Source organism: Phoxinus phoxinus, assembly GCF_949152265.1.
Source record: "Phoxinus phoxinus genome assembly, chromosome: 1".
NCBI classification, from domain to species: domain Eukaryota; kingdom Metazoa; phylum Chordata; class Actinopteri; order Cypriniformes; family Leuciscidae; genus Phoxinus; species Phoxinus phoxinus.
In genome coordinates this window covers 33,032,173-33,047,855 of record NC_136876.1, presented here as the reverse complement: position 1 = coordinate 33,047,855, position 15,683 = coordinate 33,032,173, and the positions used below count along the sequence as shown (strand labels likewise).

The window sequence follows — 15,683 nt, the reverse complement described above, 5'->3', positions numbered from 1 at the left end:
CAGATTAATATGTAAATGATGACATCAGTATAAGTTGTGTACTAGAGCAGGATAATACAGATGTTCTTATGCAATATATTGACCATATCAAACCATATTTGTTGGGTGAATGTGGATTATTCATTAGTACATTACCAGCTATTATGTTCCTGATAACCCAGTGACATGTCTGTCTTAAGTCAAAAACCTTTTAATAGAAAGCCCTGGAATTTCTGTTCTCTTGTTTTTCTGCTCAGCCTTAACAAACAGACAATTACCAATGCCTAAATTGGACTGTTTATACCAGAATATACCATAACAAAAGCTAAATATATACCTGGATTTATTTTGCTATAGTAATCATCACCTAACCGTACATTAATTAGCAGCAGTTACAGTCATCATCATCAAAAAAAAAAAAAAAAAAAAGTATCTAGATATATTGTGTCTAAAATATAAGTGTAATGATTTAATCCAATGGAGGCACGAAGTGAGAACCCAAATACAATTTATTAACAAAACGTGATCAAACATAAAACAAAGGCATGAAAATGGAAACTCAAAACAAGAACATCGACAGGAAACATGCAATACTCGACAAAGACACAGGGCAAACATGAGGGCTTAAATACACAGATTACAAGACATGGAACACCTGTGAACAATGATCAGACAATTAACCAATGAAAAGACACATGGCAGGATCACATGACAAACAGGGAATCACATGACAAGACACAGAAACATGGGCCGTGGGCCCAGACGTGGGCCGTGGAGCGCGGGTGGTGCTGCCGGCATAGCAATGGGCCAGGGCGGCGCCGACAGTTCAGGGGGCCACTGCCTATTAGGCCTTAAACAGGTATTTACTGCCCCTCCCCAAAATTTTCTTGGGACGAGACTCTGGCGTGGCGGCAGGGCCATCTCGGGACGGCAATCTGGAATGGCGGCGGCCATTTCTCGATGTGTGTGCTGGCCCACACACACAAAATAGCTGTGACCACTATCATAAGAGCTGTATCATCCAGAGCTGACAGCTCTGGCTCTGGTTCTCTGGCCCGGGACTGACGTGAAGCTCAGGCTGAAGGGATATACTGTGGGTTTGCGGAGCTCCTCGGCAACAGTAAATGACGAGCCGCTGAACAAAAGGGCAAAGTCAATGTATTGAGCCAGAGTGTAGTGAGGGGTGTTGCCAGGCATGAGATAATAAATACGATCATCGAGTCTATGGCGAAACATGTCCTTTAAGATATCAACAACATAGTCTACCCCATGGCAAAGCTCACAGAACTCCCTCACGTAATCCTCAATCTGACGTTCACCTTGGCTGAGGCGGAAAAGACAAATTGCTTGGTCCATGTTGGTCGAGTATTCTGTAAGGATTTAGTCCACTGGAGGCAAGTTGAAGTGAGAACCCAAATGTAATTTATTAATAAAATGTGATCAAACTTAAAACAAAGGCATGACGAGGCATGAAACTGGAAACTTAAAACAAGAACATCAACAGGAAACAAATAAAAATTCCCTGATCATTTACTCACCCCCATGTCATCCAAGATGTCCATGTCTTTTTTTTCTTCAGTTGAAAACTAACCAACTGTTGCCATAGAAGACACAGAAACATGACAATGACAAGAACAAGAAACAAAACCCAAAACGTGACAATAAGATTATTATTATTAACTTCTTGTTTAAAAGCAATATCACAGTGACAATTCTGCTGTTGGTCTGCATATCAGTACAGCTGTGAAACTCAGTCTGCTGTCTGGTGCCTAGGCGAAATGTTTGGAAGATTGCGTGCAATATCATGTGACAACTTAAATATAAAACAATACAACAGAATCCAGTCCTTGTGCACACGGTGAAAAATACAACACAACATATATATATATATAGGCCTACACAATGGCTTGAGTCAGAAAACATTAAAAACAGTGTTGATGATGTTACAAACATGGGCATTATTTAAATGGGTTACATCACAGGACATTTAAGCAGGGCAGCTAAAATAAGGTATGAAATCAAGACTTTTGTAAATATATATACATATTTTGTTATTTTTGTTAAGATGTCTTGAGATAAACAGAATTGAAGATGAAATGAAGAACAATATCTGAAGTGCGTTCCTGATGAGATGGTCGGTTGACGTGCCATTTTGGAGAGCTATATTTGGTTGGCTATTACAGACAGTTTGAACAAAGAACAAAAGAACACATTCAGTATTTGAAAACTTCCTTTCATTGTGCCCATGTTTCATATTTCCATGTTAACCTTTAAGTATGATCTGTGTTTGAACTGTTACACACGCTACATAGAAACCGATGATTGTTACATACCTGCTATTCTTTTATATAACAATTCATGTGATGTTCAACAAAAAGCTCAATGAACCCGTCTCTCAAGTATTTTAGGAACTTTCCATATAAGCATCTTCTAAATTATAGAGTGCACAGTGTATGTATATATATATATATATATATATATATATATATATATATATATATATATATATATATATATATATATATATATATTCTATATAGAGTCCATCAGTCTATTAACTGATTACATGTAATATGGTCATAATTTATAACCTACAATGCAATATTTGAATCTGATGGAGTGCCTATATATCTTCATCCGTATCACTCTCCCTTTGTATTTGTATATCATGAAAACAAATTTGTGATCCACACTTCTGAATTTGATGATGAACCATGTATGAAACAAATCATTATGCAAGTTACTAAACACTGTTTCTATTTGTAAATTATTTATTCATTTTAATTTGACATTTTTATGATTTCATTCATTATTAGCTTTAATCAACTTTGAAACCGCCTGCAGTTCTTTCAAGAACCCATGGCCTAAAGTAATATTTAATGCACTTCGTGATGTTGACATCAAAGAATGGAATATATTTTTGGGAACACTTTACAACGAGGTTCATTAGTTAACATTGGTTAATAACGAACATGAACCAACAATGAGGCTGAGCTAATATTACTATCAGATCATCTTTGGTAATGTTAGTTAATAAAAAACACAGCTGTTCATTGTTTGTTCATGTTAGTTCACAGTGCATTAACTAATGTTAACAAATACAACCTTTGATTTTAATAACGTATACATGTTGACATTAATATTAACTAAGATTAATAAATACTGTAGAAGTATTGGTTATTCTTAGTTCATGTTAACTAAGGTAGTTAACTAATGTTAACGCTTATATTGTGAAGTGTTACCTTTTTTTTCTCCATATTTTCTATCACCATATTTTTTGGTTCTACATATGGAAATATATACATATTCTTGTGATTGGTCATTCGTCCAGGGTGTCCTCTGCCTGTTGCCTGAGGCGGTGGGATAGGCTCCACAATCCCTGTGACCCAAATTTTTATGCAACTCAAATTTGCAACACAAAAGTAAAAAGGTCAGAAACTGCATCAGGCATGAAGTCTGGTGGGTTGGATGTGTTTATCGTGCAATTTATACGCGAAAATGAGTTTTTACGTGGATATGATACGCAGTTTTGCGCGTGCATATGATACGCACTTAATTGCGTGATATACACACGCACCCCACACCACTAATCCTACCCAAGCGTATAATACACACGCACCCTACCCCACCCTAAACCCAACCATGTGCTATCCATGCGTATACTATGCACGTAAAAACTCATTTTCGCGTATATATTACACGATAAACACACTGCGTGCTATATAGACGCATTTGGTGAGATCGGGTTGATCATTCAGTGTTCGAGAGTACAAATAGTTAAGTTAATCCAACCACTATAAAGCAGAACCTGTCCGCACCTAATAGTGCACGTCACCCACACATTCTCAGAAACACACATTGAGGAGAATGACAGTCACTTGACTCCATTGGATGTGATCAGTGACCCTGAATGTATTACACAACTCTACCATAAAGAGACAATTGTTAGTATCGATTCTGTACTGGTATTATAAGTCAAAGTCAACAGAAACTGAACATTACAAGCCACTGATTATGAAACTTTAAACATGAAACATACATAAGGAGTATCTGATATTGGACTGTATGCATATTTAAAGTAGATCTATAGTTTAGTTCTACAATATATACATTCTCATATTAATTACATAATCTTAAGAAACTTAAATTATAACAAGAGACATTTGTGAACAACAGAAACATTTTATTCTTTAGAATAAGATAATTATAGATCTTAGATTAGATAATTCACCTAGACGTAATAAAGATGGTATCTTGGACCTTGGAATTAGTCCCTTTTAACATTTAACATTATACTACCCATTTAAAAACAATTCACGTCACTTTATAAACTGATAGTAACAAAGATTTCAAGCAATGTAATAATTTCACACATCTTACAAATGTATTGAAATGTGCCTTGTGTTATCTTATCATATTGTGCTTTCAAAGGGACATAGTCATAAATGAAAAAAAATATATAGCTTTTACATTGAATATTTTTTCTCTCTATACCATTATAAAAGGTGACCATTAAACTGCTTCTTATCGTTAACTGGTCATGCCAAATAATGCATTTTCAACTGTTTGTTCTATTAAATAATGAATAAAGTGACCTTTAATGTTGATCATGGAAGGTGAAAATACAGGTTTTGTGAGATCTTTTTTATTGTTGATCTTAGGAATTCAGTATCTGGTAACTCTGCAGAATGTAAGCCACATTTTTACCACATGCCTCTGCTTCTCACCCAGGATGCTTCAAATAAATGCACAAAAACATTTTTTTTAAATAAAAATACATGGTTCACTTTTCACATTTTAACAGTGCATTGAAAAGTTACTTCCTTCATATGAAATCATAAAACTTTTCATTAAAAAAACAAAAAATAAAAAAAACAGAAAATAGATAAAAGGTTGTACAAAAAAGAAAGTAAAAAAAAAAGATAAAAAAAAACAGTTTAAACATTTTTCCAAAAATGTTGTGAAAAATTATTTTTGCAAACAGTAATATAATATCCCATGTGTGGTACAGCTTGAGGTATTTGTTAGTTAAGATACGTTATAGTCAGTATTAGAACTGACCCACTCAAATTGGGACATAAAGTGCCATGCTAAATAACAACTGCATGTTGAATCTGCTACAATGCAAATATGTAAACCGCCTGCTTACACAAATGATTAGCTATGCACTTGTTTTAAGGTACTGCCAGAGAAAATCAATGTAATTGTAGTGTAAGAACGACAGGCAACAGCTTGGTGTGAGATAATAGAGATCTTAAGATTTCACATTTGTCAGAAGTAAAAAATTAATTATGTGCTCTACAAAAGCTTTTGATGCTGTATGATTATATTATATAATGGGTCATATATGGATCATTTACAGTAACAATCATAGTTAAGGAAAAGTGGTCCCTTCGACTCAAGACTCAATTGATGCCTTGAAGAAAGATTTGGAAAGCTGCAAGTGAGAGGAACAGGACAGAAAGGGACGAGAAGGAAGAAGATGCTTGTGACCCATTAGTGGTTGAGCTGGTTGTAGGTGCACTTGTGGGGCTTGTGACTTTTGGAGGGAAAGTGTCCACCACAGATCTCAGGAATGATGCAAAGCTGGAGGTTTTAGTAAAGACCTGGACATCTTGACGGAGAGCGCGGGATGATGCAGTGCTGTTGCTGGAGCTCGCGTTAGCGCTGCTGTTTGAAATGCTTGTCTGTAAGGTCAAGACAGCAGCATGGATCCATGACAGACCCTGCTTACACATCAGCGGACCCCCTTGATCACCCTGGGAGAGAGAGAGAGAGAGAGGGAAATCTTCACTGAATGGTACAACATTCACAAAAAGTGTTATTTGTCACATATCTTTGCAGACAGACAGTATTCATTTTCAGGAGAGAAAAAATATCTGGTGTATGAAAATGTTTAGTTTTCATACAATTTGAACAAACTACTGTTCAAAAGTTGTGTCAGTAAGATTTAACATAAATAAACTTATTCAGTAAATATGCTTTAAATTAATCAATGACAGTCAAGATATTTATATATATATAAAAAAATCTATTTCAAATCAATGTTCTTTTGAACATTCTATTCATCAAATAATCACAAAAATATTTAGCAGCACAACTGTTTTCAACATAATAAGAATAAATGTGTGTTGAGCAGCAAATCAGCATATCAAAATGATTTCTGAAGGATCATGTGACGCTGAAGACTGGAGTAATGATGCTGGAAATTCAGCTTTACCATTACAGGAATAATTTACAGTTTAAAATATATTTAAATAGAAAACCGCTATTTTAAATTGTAATAATTTCACATCACTGTTTTATTGTAATAATTAATGTTGCTGTTATACTATATTTTAGATGATATAAATGCAGCCTTGGCTAGTTTTATTAAAATAAGTTAATGAAATCGGCATCATGAACTAAGAATGAACAACAGTTTTTGTTTTAGCATTTGTTAATGTTAATTTAGAATGTTCAATGTTCATTGTTAAGTAATGTTTGTTCATAATTCATTAACTAATGTTAATACAACTTGAAATGTATTACTATAGAATTGAACATTAACATTAAACTTGATCTAAACTTATTTTTAGTTCAAGTTAACTAATGCATTCAATAAATAATAATAAACTAAACCGTATTGTAAACTGTAAGTATATTATATTTCCTTCCTGTTTTAAACAGAATTAACTTGCCTGCTGTAAGTTCAAAGAACTTGTGCAAATACTGTTGCTTGAGTTTACACAATCCACAATAGAGGTCTTGAATTCCTGAAGAGTTTGATTCACTATAAAAGAAGGAAAACAACTTCAAATTGGGAAGACACGGAAAAAGGATAAACATTAGAATAATCTAATTTTAGCAGTTAGTGATGTTTCAAAGCACACACACACACACACACACACACACACACACACACACACACACACACACACACACACACACACACACACACCGACACACACACCAAACAAGGTCCCCATAAAGTAGGGTTTAGCAGGACACGCACACATCGGGATTCCATGTTTATGGGGACTTTCCATAGACATAATGATTTTTTTTTTTATACTTGCATTTTTACATTTAAAAAAAACATCACTTATATGATTCATAAACTGTTTTCCTCATGGGGACCAAAACATTTCTTTGTGGGGACATTTTATCCCCATAACATAGGATTTACCCAAACCACACACACACACAAAACACACCTCCTCCTGCTCCTGAGCTCCATCCTGCCACCCAGCATTGAGTATTAGCGTTGAAGGTATTATCTCCCATGTCCACACATATAGGCTGGATGAAATTTGTAAGGTTTGGTGCAACGGCCAGCTGCAAGACTGCAACGTTGTTGCCTGTGGCATTGCTGATGGAGAGATTGGCCACTTTTATAGAGACCTCATTGGGGTTGGAGCTGTTCTGATTTAGACGGCCCAGGATCACGGTCCAATTGGAGGCAATGTTGGAGCTGGACAAAAAAGAACTCCATCGAATCAAATCAATCTGATTTCTCTAATCAAATGTCCTTTTTTTTCATATTTAAGTGCACATTACCTGGTAAAACAGCTGGCAGAGCTCATGACAAACCGTTCAGCAATCAGGGTTCCTCCACAAACGTGACTGCCGTTAAACTGCAGACTGGCCATCCATGGCCATATGCCTGGAGACACAAGGGAGCTGGATCCTCCTAGACGAGTGTTCAGACTGGCACTTCCACACACTACGGCTACAGGAACAGAGAGAAAGACAATGAACGCTGGGTTTTATCAGTCAAATATTTCTTTGATTTGTTTTCTTTAAACTTTCATATGGCTGCCTTAAAGAGCAACAACAACAACAACAACAACAACAACAACAATTTAAATAATGATGGCATTTGTTATGCTTAGACTACATAGTTATGGTCCATTAGCATTGAACATATCTCATGAAAGCTATGTAGTGCACAGGGAGAACAGGCTTTCTGGCCATTGTTAACAGTCAAGTCTTTCAAGTTCTGTTTGGGCTTTTACGAAAACTCAATGATCAGCTGACAGATACGTAACTTAAGAACAAGAAAGGCTCCAGACAAAATAATTATGAGCTATCTGGTGTTTGAGATCACAAACACCGTCTCCAGGTCCAAGCCTATAATCCGTTTCAAAGACTATTCATCTATAGTGCACTTTTAAGCTAAGCATTGAAACATTCCCAGCATACACTACAGTCCCCAGCAGAGGCGGACAGTAGTGAAGTATTTTAACTCTGCTTAAAGGGATAGTTCACTTTAAAATGAAAATTCTGTCATCATCAAGTTGTTTCAAACCTGTATGCAATTCTTTCTTCTGCTGAACACAAAGGAAGATATTTTGAAGAATGTCAGTAACCAAACAGTCCCATTGACTTCCATAGTAGGAAAATAAAATACTATCGAAGACGAAGTCAATGGGACCAGTTAACTGTTTGGTTACTGACATTCTTCAAAATATCTTCCTTTGTGTTCAGCAGAAGAAAGAAATGCATACTGTACATGTTTGAAACAACTTGAGGGTGAGTAACTGATGGCAGAATTTTCATTTTAAAGTGAACTATCCCTTTAAGTAAATTTTTCGGTAACACTTTATTTTACAGTGTCTTTGTTATGTTACATGTACTCACCATAGTAATAACAGTTAATTATGCATGATTACATGCAATTAACCCTCAACCAAAACCTAATCCTACCTTAACCCTATATTAATTACATATTGTTAATTATTATTACTCAGTACTTAAATATATAAGTACACTGTAACAATAACACCTTAAAATAAAGTGTAACCCATTTTTCAAGTGTCTGTACTTTATCAGTGTTTTTTTTTTCTTGAAAACTTTTACCTCACAACATTCCAAAGCATAATGTCGTACTTTTTGCTGCACTACGTTTCATATTGAATTGAATTATTTAATTAAATTAATTAAAAGCAGTAAAAGCAATTAAAAGTTTTACTTGAGTACAAGTAATAAAGTACAACATTTCGGTAAAGGTTAGGATCATGAATTTTCAGTAGCATTTCAGCACACTGGGAATGTATATTATACATAATATATAGGTTATTAACATTAGCTGTTAACATTTAATGCACTGAGAACTATATGAACAGCAACAAATGTATAGCTCATGGTTAGTTCATGTTAATCAATACATTAACTAAAATTTAATAAATGAACCATATTGTAAAGTTTACCGTATATAGTTTATATTGTATATTATTATACCAAGTCTGATTCAAGTCACAAGCATGATGCTTTTTCATGATTACTTTTGACTGCCTCATTAAAAAGAACTGGTTAATAAGTCATTTGTTTGTTCATTATTGCATTTAGGAAACACTGTGGCACGCTCTAATGAAATTATGATATCTGATGAAAGTATGGCCAATTTTGAATGCACTTTAAATTATTGTAGCAGTTTTTTGGCAGCATCTGGAGCCCTGTGCCTCTTTCACCTTGCTTGAAAATGACTACATGAATTTCATTCACTATAATATAAATATGTGTTTATCTGAATTTAAGTGAATCACTTTGAAATCAAGTATACTTTTAATGCACAAAAGTCCTTGGACAAGTTGCCAAGTGAACAATGTATGCATGATTTTTTCAGGATCTTATAACTTGAAGGAGCCTTACGTGGAACAGTTGGGACAGGAGTTGTCGGGATGGCAGGCACACCATTACAGCTGATGCTCAGGTCACCGTCAGTACCACTGGAGTTGAACGTAACGAAGCCTGGCTGGTTGGTGGTGATATGCTCATTGATCCAGTTCTGGTACTTAGACACTCTGGCATACACACCAGGAAAGTTGGGTTCAGCACAACCTTCCCCAAAACTCACAACTCCAGACTGGATCCAGAGCGAACTCTGTTTGCTGACCATAGGACCACCAGAGTCACCCTGTATGATGAAGAACAGGTTAGTGACATGCCAAGTAACCTGTTCTACTACATCTACAGTTGTAGTTCACAGCTATAGTATATAATTTTAAGGAATAATGGCAAGATGTCATCCTTGTTATTGCAGGTTTGAGGCGTCAAGTTAGTCTTATGTCAGGATAGTCCTGAAGATTTTAGTGGACGATCTTTTTTATTATACTGTTATGGTTGGAAGACTTGTCACATGAAAACTACAACATGACCACACACATGTACAGTATGTCTATACCAAGGGTTTTCCAAAAAAAAAAAAGTAAAGAAGATTCTAGATGGTCCATGAAAAATATGAGGGGGAAAAAAGTTAAACTTAATACAAGAAAAATATTTTCCAGATTTTGCATTAAACTAACAATATAAAAGCCAAATATTTATTTTTGCCAAAAACAAAATCACACTTTTTCTCACATAGTATAAGTGGCATTTTAGTATTTTATGGATATACTGTATATATAGCTTTATTTAGCACAATTTTCAGTTATGAGTTAATTTCACCTAGCAGTATAAAAGACAATATACTAAGCCATTGACTGTGCAGGGAAGATCTCAATGGTCTGAGTATTACAATTTGCAATGAAACCAAAAGTATTTTGAAAGTCATTCACTAGGTTGAATTCCCTTACATTAGTCAAAGTTCAACCCTTACATTATCAGTTTATTTGAAAGTTTTAGTTTAGAGACCCATCATTCTACTTATTCTTAATTATAACTATATACACTTTGCAGAATATTAGCAGCCCATTAAAACTATAACACAAATAGAAGTATGGGAGTTGTTACCTGACAGGAGTCTTTGCCCCCTTCCAATAGTCCAGCGCATATCATGTTGTCTGTGATTTTTGAGACACCATAAAGACATTTACACTGCCTATTTCCAATAATAGGCACATCCACTTCCTGTAGAGTTTGCGGTGAAGGCAGGGGAGCTGAGAAACACATAAAATTATCAAATATGTGTCAATCCCTACAATACTACAGTATGTTGTGACTCTGATCGAGGTTAGTTAAATTAAATACATACTGCCTGTCTTAGTGGTTCCCCATCCGGTGACCCAACTGGTAGTTTTGCTGAAGAACACACTGCTTGAGGAAGCCAGACAGACTGGGCGGATAAAGTCAGTAAAAGTCACCAGCGAATCCAGGTGCAGAAGGGTGATGTCATTATTGAAAATGCTGTCACCATAGTTTGGGTGTTTTATGATACTAGAGACACCTCTGGATACCTCATTTGCATGTGTTCCTTGCTGTGTCTGTCGGCCCAGGTACACAGTTAGGCCAGAGATTGATGTACTGGAAAATAGAAGAAGTGCTAAGCATTCGCCACATCAATTGAATAAAAAAAAATGGTTTATTAATTACAAGGGTTGGTTTGTGATAATTACTTGTCAAAGCAGTGAGCTGCAGTCAGAACCCATTGATTGTTGATGAGTGATCCACCACAAAAATGGCCCCTGTCCCTATGAAGGCTGACCTGCCATGGCCAAGCGCCAGCTGTTGCATTCTGTCCCCCCACTATCTTTGTGTTGAAAGGTGCTTTGCCACACACTGACAATGACAAGGTAAAGAAAACACATTTTAGACAAACAGTTGGTCATTTTTTAATGGAATTTGGCTATTTAAATTGTTGAAAAACTGGTTACCATCTAGTTGTGCTTCACACCCTAGAAAACAAGAGACAAAGTTCAGTTACCAATAAAATCAGTGGAGAAAAAAAAAAGTGTAAATGCAATATTAAACGTAGTTGCATAAAAGTAAACAATAGTTATGTTAGTCAAAATGAACTATTCGGTATCCTAAAGCATTAATTATCCAATAAAAGGTCTTACCTATCATTAGAAGACAGACGATAAATGCTACACTGAGTGTGTGGATCATCTTCATCTTCATCTCTGACAGCACAGATACCTGCAGTCCATGCTCTTTAAATACCCCTGTTTTAAACACGCCCATGTAATCTCTCATCACATTTTCACGCCTTCACCTCTTTCCGTCTGTAAGCGCCTTCACTGTTCATTCAAGTTTCTTATTGAGCAACCGGTATGTCTGAAGTGTGACAAGGGACATGTTGGTGACTCTCAGTCAACTCTGAAATCTAAACTTATAAAAAAAAGAAGCTTTTTGTTTTTGTTTTTTAAAGTGTTAAAATAAGATGTTTGTTTCTGATGGCTTTTTAATGTTGAGTATCGAAGAAGGTGCATGAGGGGCTTTTAGTGTTTCTAAAAATAAAACTATTTTATGAGGTTATGTTTTCATATGAATTTGTGCCATGTGATACTAAGTGCCTAAGCATGAAGGTCAACCTCTAAACCTATAACCATAAAAAAAAAAAAAACTTATGAATGAGATCACCAGTTCTCCAAAATTTTAAATAGCTACAAATATCAATTAGAGTGGAATTCCCTTAAAACCTGTAATTGTGTTCTATGAAAAAACATGAAATAAAAACATATTATGATTGGTGGTATAATTTAACGTCCTAAAAATGTCAAATCTTCTCAAAAAGAATGATTCGCTTGCAGCCACGGTAACAGTGGCAAGTTAAAGTTGTCTTGCAATAGTAAAATTATTGACTAAATAGCTAACTTATTGCACTGTTTAATGGGAAGCTACAGAGATGCAATAGCTTAAAGTAATACTTCAGTGACCTAGAAAAACTTAAAGCATAAAAGAAATCTGTTAAGTCATCTCTCATTCTTCTGGGAAGGAAAATTCTTCTAAGAGTGAGTCATGTGCAGCAAACATCACTTGGCTCATAAAAAACAAATACATTCTTCTGGTAAAATGAGGACAAAATGTACTGACTGATCTTTTCGGGCAGTACCTTTTTTATTTAACATTGCATTATTTATTTAATATTTGTAATTCAATTTTTTTAATACTGTGAAACAGTAGTTTATACACTGGTGTCAACCTTTATTAAATAAGGAACTAAAATAGACATGATTTAAAACCCATAACTGTCACAGGATAAATGAAGGATCCAAAACAGGGATGACAGGAATAACAGTCTTTAATGAATAAACAAAGGCAGTCCGTCGAGAAAGCTCACAACACAGGGAAATATTAACGTAGATCAGACGTCAGTCTTGATGGGTAACAGAAAAGGACTCCCTCGAAGCGGACCTCGAGCTCAGGAGTAGATCACTCAGACAGAGAGCAGCAGTGGTTCACAAACAGCAGCAACAGCAACAGAAAACACAGCGTATACGTAGATGCTAGACTGTTCCAGAAAAACAAGACAAGGACTTGGTAAGTACCTCTTAACACGGACAAGACGTAGGCAGACGAAACGTGTGACATGTAACAATAATCCGACAAAGAATCTACCAGAACAAACACCAGATAAAGAGTGAACAATTAGAGCAAAGTGGAAACAGGTGTCAGCGCGAATCAGCGCGAGCGCTGATCGCAATGACCAACAGGTGGATGAAGAGAGCGAGAGAGAGAGAGAGAGAGAGAGAGAGAGAGAGAGAGAGAGAGAGAGTGTGTGTGTGTGTGAAATACAATAATGAGCAAATGAGGTGCGAGTGTGTGTGGGAGAGAGAAAGAGGAAAGAAACCTGACTCATGACAGTACCCCTCCCTCAACGAGCGCCTCTGGGCGCTCGAGGAGGGGCCTGACGGGACCGGTAAAAGTCATCAATCAACGAGCGGTCCAGGACGTCCCGGGCTGGAATCCACCGCCTCTCCTCAGGACCGTACCCCTCCCAGTCCACCAAAAACTGGTGACCACGCCCCCGAGGACGCACGTCGAGGAGCTTGCGGACTCTGTAAATAGAGGCCCCCTCGTCAATAGGGGGAGGGGGAAGGGAGGGCCGAGCGGGCGCGCGAATAACGGGCTTAATGCAGGACACATGAAAGACCGGGTGAACACGACGCAACTGACCGGTCAGTCTGAGCCTTACAGCGTCTGGACTGATGACCTTCACAATAGAAAAGGGCCCGATGAAACGAGGCATGAGCTTACGAGACGTCTCTTGAATCGGTAAATTGCGGGTGGATAACCACACCTTCTGACCGCAAACATATCTGGGAGGTCTAACTCTGCGGCGATTGGCAGCTCTACGAGTTCGTTCCCTAGTCTGACATAACGCAGATCTCACCCTCCTCCAGGTACGTTTACACCTCTGAATGAACGCTTCGACGGACGGAACAGAGACCAGAGACTCTTGCGCGGAAAAAACAGGCGGCTGGTAACCAAGGCAACCCTCAAACGGAGATATCCCAGTAGCGGACGACGGGAGAGAATTATGAGCATATTCGACCCAGGGTAACTGATCGCACCACGACGCGGGATTCTGAGAGGTGAGACTACGCAACATGCGACCAAGAATCTGATTGGTCCTTTCGGCTTGCCCATTGGTCTGTGGATGGAATCCCGACGACAGACTGGGGGAAGCCCCTATCTGACGACAGAATTCCCTCCAGAACTGAGAGGTGAATTGAGGACCTCTGTCAGACACAATGTCCGAAGGAAGACCGTGGATCTTGAACACGTGATCTATCATAACCTGAGCGGTCTCCTGAGCCGATGGTAATTTAGGGAGCGGAATAAAATGCGCAGCCTTAGAAAAACGGTCCACGACGGTGAGAATGACCGTATTACCAGCCGAAGGGGGAAGCCCGGTAACGAAGTCTAATGCGATATGAGACCAGGGACGCGACGGAATTGGAAGAGGTCTGAGAAGACCCGCCGGAGGATTATTACTAGACTTGGTCTGAGCGCAAATAGAACAAGCAGCAACAAACCGACGAATATCGCGCTCACGAGTGGGCCACCAAAATCTCTGACGGATGGCCGCTAGCGTTCCTCTTACCCCGGGGTGGGCGACTAGTTTCGAAGAATGCCCCCAACGAAGAACCGCCGAACGAGCAATTTCAGGTACATACAAAGATCCCTCAGGAGCGCGGGGTGGACTCGTGATGTGAGAAAGTGCGCGTTTGACCGCATGTTCTACTCCCCAGACGGCTGCCCCGACCACACAGCGCTGAGGTAAAATCTTCTCATCAGTCGAGGCACCCTCTGACGAGTCGAACTGCCGAGAGAGAGCGTCCGGCTTGAGGTTCTTGGAACCAGGTCTAAACGAAATAGAAAAATCAAAGCGATCGAAAAATAAAGCCCAGCGGGCCTGACGAGCGTTTAAACGTTTTGCTGAACGAATGTATTCCAAATTGCGATGATCCGTCCAGACAATGAATGGTACACTGGCTCCCTCAAGCCAGTGTCGCCACTCACCAAGCGCCAGACGGATCGCCAAGAGCTCTCGGTTACCAACATCGTAGTTGCGTTCCGCGGGCGAAAGACGGTGGGAGTAAAACGCGCACGGATGAACCTTGTCATCCTGGGATGAGCGTTGCGACAAGACAGCTCCTACCCCAATGTCGGAGGCATCGACCTCAATGATAAACTGACGTTCAGGATCAGGAGTGATGAGGATGGGCGCGGAGGTAAAGAGCCGCTTAAGACGATCAAACGCAAATTGAGCAGCCTGTGACCAAGCAAATCTGGTCTTGGACGAGGTGAGAGCGGTAAGGGGGGCGGCAACCTGGCTAAAGTTTTGAATAAAGCGCCGGTAGAAATTCGCAAACCCAAGAAATCGTTGGAGCGCGATTCGAGAATCGGGAACAGCCCAATCGAGAACCGCTCGAACCTTGTCAGGGTCCATACTAATCCCCTCCGCTGAAACAACCGAGCCGAGAAAGGTAACCGATTGCGCATGAAAGACGCACTTCTCAGCCTTAACGAATAGGCGATTCTCTAATAAGCGCTGT

At 38.3% G+C, this 15,683-nt stretch overlaps 1 protein-coding gene and 1 long non-coding RNA gene across 2 annotated transcripts in view; both read right to left on the bottom strand.

Moving 5' to 3' along the window:
• Positions 1-1,250: 1,250 nt before the first annotated feature.
• The window catches only part of LOC306997978, a 35,230-nt gene continuing 20,797 nt past the window's right edge, over positions 1,251-15,683 (bottom strand). The window contains exons 2-3 of the long non-coding RNA XR_013797481.1: positions 1,518-1,573; positions 1,251-1,367 (exon numbers count right to left, since the gene is read on the bottom strand). This is a non-coding gene — a long non-coding RNA (uncharacterized lncRNA). The remainder of the gene's footprint in view (positions 1,368-1,517; positions 1,574-15,683) is intronic.
• On the bottom strand, positions 4,145-11,877 carry LOC306997931 (polyserase-2). The gene is made up of 10 exons (XM_079611537.1): positions 11,739-11,877; positions 11,553-11,573; positions 11,295-11,457; positions 10,934-11,202; positions 10,693-10,838; positions 9,613-9,877; positions 7,519-7,690; positions 7,176-7,432; positions 6,660-6,751; positions 4,145-5,738 (listed from the first exon to the last, which is right to left on the bottom strand). Exons 1-10 carry the CDS (start codon positions 11,872-11,874, stop codon positions 5,385-5,387), a joined length of 1,875 nt encoding a protein of 624 aa, XP_079467663.1. The 5' UTR covers positions 11,875-11,877; the 3' UTR covers positions 4,145-5,384.

Coding starts and splice junctions, on each gene's coding strand:
- LOC306997931 (XM_079611537.1), bottom strand. CDS start 11,874: ATGAGAGATTACATGGGCGTGTTTAAAACAGGGGTATTTAAAGAGCAT. Junction 7,691..9,612: donor TCCTGTCCCAACTGTTCCAC/GTAAGGCTCCTT, acceptor CTGTTCCTGTAG/CCGTAGTGTGTGGAAGTGCC. Junction 6,752..7,175: donor GAGCTCAGGAGCAGGAGGAG/GTGTGTTTTGTG, acceptor CTTCTTTTATAG/TGAATCAAACTCTTCAGGAA.